The sequence below is a fragment of the Aplysia californica genome, unplaced genomic scaffold (genome assembly GCF_000002075.1).
Source record: "Aplysia californica isolate F4 #8 unplaced genomic scaffold, AplCal3.0 scaffold00385, whole genome shotgun sequence".
NCBI classification, from domain to species: domain Eukaryota; kingdom Metazoa; phylum Mollusca; class Gastropoda; order Aplysiida; family Aplysiidae; genus Aplysia; species Aplysia californica.
Genome location: NW_004797655.1, coordinates 463,070 through 468,213, shown reverse-complemented (window position 1 = coordinate 468,213; position 5,144 = coordinate 463,070). Strand labels below are relative to the sequence as shown.

The following is a 5,144-nucleotide window of genomic DNA, read 5'->3' as shown; positions in this document are numbered from 1 at the left end:
GGGAGGGGATTCAATGCAGAGGAGGATTGGGATCTACAACTGACAGGTTCCGCGTTCGGCGTGTCGATCGAGAGTAGCTTCGGCACGTGTAATGTCCGTTCAAACAAACAAATCCCCCACATCAAGGTAATTCTACCAAACTGTTCCCATTATTGTCTTGATCCCTGCACGTGCAGCTCAAGTCAAACGAGCGTTTTTATTTGCGTCTGTGGGCGTACTCAATAAGGTATTTGCACTGGGTGGATGGGAATCTGACGTACAGATGGTTATAAATATTTATCGTAATACGGAACGAAAACGGTTTTTAAAAAACACGGCTGGTTGTAGGGTATCATGTTGTGCGTGGTTATAATGATGGTGTTTAGACTTTGCCAGGAAATAGAGACGTCTGTACCTGCGTTATGTATTTTTTTCTTGCTTTTAAACACTGTCGCACGCGGGAGGCCCGAGTTTGGATCTCAAATGGAGAGATATTTGTTATCGCATAGCGAGGTCTTTCCGCTGAATGGGATGTTGTGACCCCTTTCAGCACGGTTTGGCCCGAATAGGCAAGATCGGTAGCTCGTCCCCTAAAAGATCTTAACTGAGTTGATAGGGATGCTAAGTACCTAAATTTTTAAAAATTGCAAGGAATTGGAGATGTGTGTGGATCTTTTCTTTCTCTTTTCCTTTCTCCCTTTAAAAAGGAGGAAGGCGGTTAAATCTCTCCAAGTTTTTATTATGTTTCCACACAGCTTATTGTAAAATAGTTGTATGTTTTAAAGGCCCTATCAATCCTGTAAGATTATACAAGAACACCTCAGAACTTAACGTCCATTTCATATACGGCTGAGATAGACCTAAATGAGTGGAAAGCATTCCGCTTTAAGTCCAGTATTATACTAACTGAACTAACCGGAGCGCCCCAGATTAGGTCCCTTCTATTGGGATCAGCGGAGAACACCATTCCACAGACATATATCAGACTTTAAAGATAAGGTCAAATGCTACACCTCCAGTCTGTGGAGGGAACATTATGATTGAACACCAAACTCCGAAGTGTTATGGCCGAATTTGGACCCACGGAAACCTCCAGGCCTCTCCAGAAGAGACGAAGTTGTTTTGACTAGATTACGTATTGGACTTGTCTCCCAAACACATACATACCTCCTGCTGGGAGATGACAGCCCTTTTGTTTCGGCTGCGATACGGATTTTACTTTACGACAAATACTAATAGAATGATCAGACTGTGGAGAGACCCGAAGCAAATTATCTTAAATGTACAAATCTAAAGAATTGGTTCTCTGTCGTTGATCCCAACAAAATTCTCGATCTTACCATTGCCAATGGACTTTATTAAAAATGTAAATAATTGTTCTTTTACAAAGGTAAATTGCCGTTTTCAATACTAAATGTTAACCATAAGATATGCAATCTAACTATTGAATAAAACCAAACTGTGCTGTGAATTGTCGTGAAAACAACCAAACTTGTTCGCTCATATGACCATATTATTTAGCTGCGAACTAAACAAAACAAAACTAAACAAAACTAAACAAAACTAAACTAAACTAAACTAAACTAAAATAAACTAAACTAAACTAAATTAAACTAAACTAAACTAAACTAAACTAAACTAAACTAAACTAAACTAAACTAAACTACACTAAACTACACTAAAACTAAACTAAACTAAACTAAACTACAAACCTATCTCTCTCTTCACTTTTTCACTGGTACAGGTCCGGCCGTATTGGAGACGGACGTTAGTTTCCTAGGTAGGTTTCATCTCTTAAAAGACCTACTACTGATGATAGGGGCATTAATCCGGTACCCTTTCTCTCTTGGTTCAGGTCTCCCAGAGACAGAGGAAGAGGAGGACGAGCACAAACAGTCCATGCTGTGGTTCAAACTTTACCACAGTCGGTTCACCAAAATGTACAAGGTGAGCCGTGTCTCATAAACCGACATGTGTTTTCATGTTTCAACACGAGCTCAGTGGGATGAAATATTCTAGTAGAAAAGTGAATATTATACTCGATAAAATCAAACTATTAACTGCAATACACGGAAACTGGATTTCTATGGTTTACGAACGAGGCTGCCACCCTATTCAATGACAGACCTGGCGAAAGTCCTGTTTTCGACTGTTCACATTCACCCTCTCACAGTTTCTTGCAATAAAAACCCCCCAAAAACCCCAAACAAACAAACAAAACCCAACAACAACCCCCCAGCAACAAGAAATAAACAAACAAATAACAACAACCAACAAACAGAAACAAGCAAATAAACAAAGCATTTTAAAACCTGTCTTTTGTATTGCCTTCCTTTTTTCTTCTTCATTTTTAGCATATTATATTCTTATTAATTATTTTGACTGATCTCAAGATTTCCATGACTTTAAATCTGCACGTTAAACGATTTATTCGAAACGGTGAATTCTTGTGACCTTTCTGGAATGCGCAAAATTTCTGACCTGAATATCAGTTCTGTTATAGATTCGAAGACATACAGCCGTTGAAAAATGTTCTTAGACACATTTCTTTCGGAGGTTCACAAGTACGGAATATATTTGCAGGGAGGAGAAAAATCTGATCGCCAGTTCGGAATCGCAATTGCTGTTGAAACCCAAAGATCTCTGTAATGTAAACGATTATAAAAAGTGTACATTCAAGCAAGGTCATTTTTTAGCACGAAACAAAGAGACGAAATGAGTTATAGCTTCAAGTTTTTGCAGGCCGAAATATATTCTTTAAGACCAATAACAAATCAAGTAAAGTAAGTGTCCAGGATTAACGTCCCTATCAACACTATTGAGTTATTTCAAACGATGGAACCTCCGAGTTTAACGTCTGTCTCCAACAGGACCTAGCCAAATGGGCTGAGAGTCTTGAAAGCTAGAAAAAACGACCCAAATTCAAGAATGCCGTGTCTGAGATTTGAACCAAGGCCATCCGTTCCGTGCTCCAGCATGATACCAACTGAGCTAATGGAGCACATAATATATCAGTTCAAATGCTGGAGCACCTATGGTATTTCAAATGAAAATTTCTAGCATTTAGCAAAGAGATAACTGCGATGTAGAAGTGAAAATGTGGGCCACAGAAAGTAAACACTCACTCCGGGGAACCTTCGATTCCAGGAGAAATTTGGCTGGTTGAACAGGGCGGTGAGGCAATCTGCTGATGAACCCCCCGTAGTTTGAGATGATTTTTTTTGTTATTAAAAGAGCGGTAACCATGGTAGCAAGGTCAGCATTCGCCTCCATGTGTTTTTTTATGTTATGTCGTAGACTAGAATTTTATTAGACTGTGCAGTCGTACGTAAATCTAGTTCACTGTTGAGCGCCCCATTTGACTTTTATTTGGAATAAAATGAAATTTTTTAAAAAATAGGGGGGGGGGGGGGTTGGTGGTAAATTTTTACGGGCACTCAACTATAGAGAGACTGATGTTTTGGGAGAATTCCTTTTGGACCAGTTCCTACAAAGTTTGTTCTGGGCCAGTAAAAGATGGGGTCTCTTTTCTTCCAATAGTGTTCACCTATTTCTTGCTTTAATTTCAGAATCCTAAAAAATGGTGAAATGGTATGGGTTTAACGCCCCTATCAACACCATTAGGTCATTTAATGGGCGGGGCCTCCTAGTTTAACGTCTGTCTCCGAAATGACGGAGTCAATTGGGAAATTTGTGTGAAGTGTCTTTCCCAAGGACACAACTTCGGACATGACTCGACTGGTTAACACAGTACACGCCGACAATAGACCATCACCCAACAGTGCACTATGAAGAGAAAATTCAAAAAGGACTTCTTGCCCAAGGCCACAGAGGTGATACAAACTGGGTGCCACATTCGATCTTGGAGAAATCTCCATTATAACGCTGCAAATAAAACCTACAGGGTAGGTGTGAAGCCGGTAAAGCTGATAAAGAAAGATGGAACATCAGCTACATAGTTTTCAATGAGTGCCTTGTTCCCGGAAAATAAAATGGATTATAAACCTGGACAACTACAAGGGATATCATAATAAAGTAACTAAGGAAAACACAGAACGCAGAGAACAGGGGAAAGGAAGATGCTAGGTATAAGAATAGAGGATCAAACAATACGCCCATGAATACGAAAGTAAACTTGAGTGGTAGATTTCCCCAAATTTATGCTCCAACAAAGACGGAAATGGGCAGATCATATAGATAGAATGAAAGATAACAGATAGGCATAATGATGAACTGAAAGGAGACTAATAACAGGAAATCGGTGAAAAGGTAGACCATACATCGTGTGGCAAGTTGACGTCAGAAAGCAGACACGTACAATACAGATACGGAGAGAACAGCCGACTCTGTTGTGGTTTGCCTTTTCTTTTCTATCAAACATCTATCGTCCTTTTTCCCCTCCATCATTTTTGTGTTTCAGTTTAGTTTTAGTAGGGTTTTACGGTGCTCGCAACTGCATAACGTCATATGAGCGCCATGGGGTAGATGTCAACAGTGAAGTTCAAACGGGGAATCAGGCTTACTCTGCTCACCTGTCTAGTTTCAGCAGCACAAAGTCTGCTTCGACTATCAAGGCAGCCCGGGAATAGCAGTTTACAAGAGAGTGACAACATACAAAAGAAGTAGAGGATATGACGATAATGAGGATGAGCAAAGAAAAAGCAGCAGTTCCCTTTTTGTTACTATCTTGTAAGCCATCTATTCTTCGGCACTCATATGACCTTATTTGATTGCAAGTGCCGTGTAACTTGTACTAAAACTAAACAGAAAAACAGCCGACAGAACAGAGTAAATGACATTGTTGAAGGGCTCCATCCTGCAGTTGACGTACAACGCTTAGGTTCAAGGTTCATGAGAGATTTTCTCTGTTTATTCCCAATGAATTGCGTACTACTTGGTCAAAGCGTTAGCGAATGCAGCAGCTTTACAAAGAATTTCAAGTATTTTCACTGAGTTGTCTTTTGATGGGTGGGCAAGAAGAGGTGTGTGTCTCTATGTGTGTGTGTGTGTGTGTGTGTGTGTGTGTGTGTGTGTGTGTCTCTCTCTCTCTCTCTCTCTCTCTCTCTCTCTCTCTCTCTCTCTCTCTGTGTGTGTGTGTGTGTGTGTGTGTGTGTTTCTGTGTGTCTGCGTATGTGTGTGTGTGTTTATGTGTGCGCGTGTTTATG

At 40.2% G+C, this 5,144-nt stretch overlaps 1 protein-coding gene across 1 annotated transcript in view; it reads left to right on the top strand.

Moving 5' to 3' along the window:
• LOC118477177 overlaps nucleotides 1-5,144 on the top strand; it is a gene marked incomplete at its 3' end in the record, with an annotated part of 52,332 nt that overhangs the window by 30,839 nt on the left and 16,349 nt on the right. Inside the window, 1 exon segment of the mRNA XM_035971143.1 lies at nucleotides 1,835-1,926. Coding sequence (XP_035827036.1) covers nucleotides 1,879-1,926 — 48 coding nt within the window.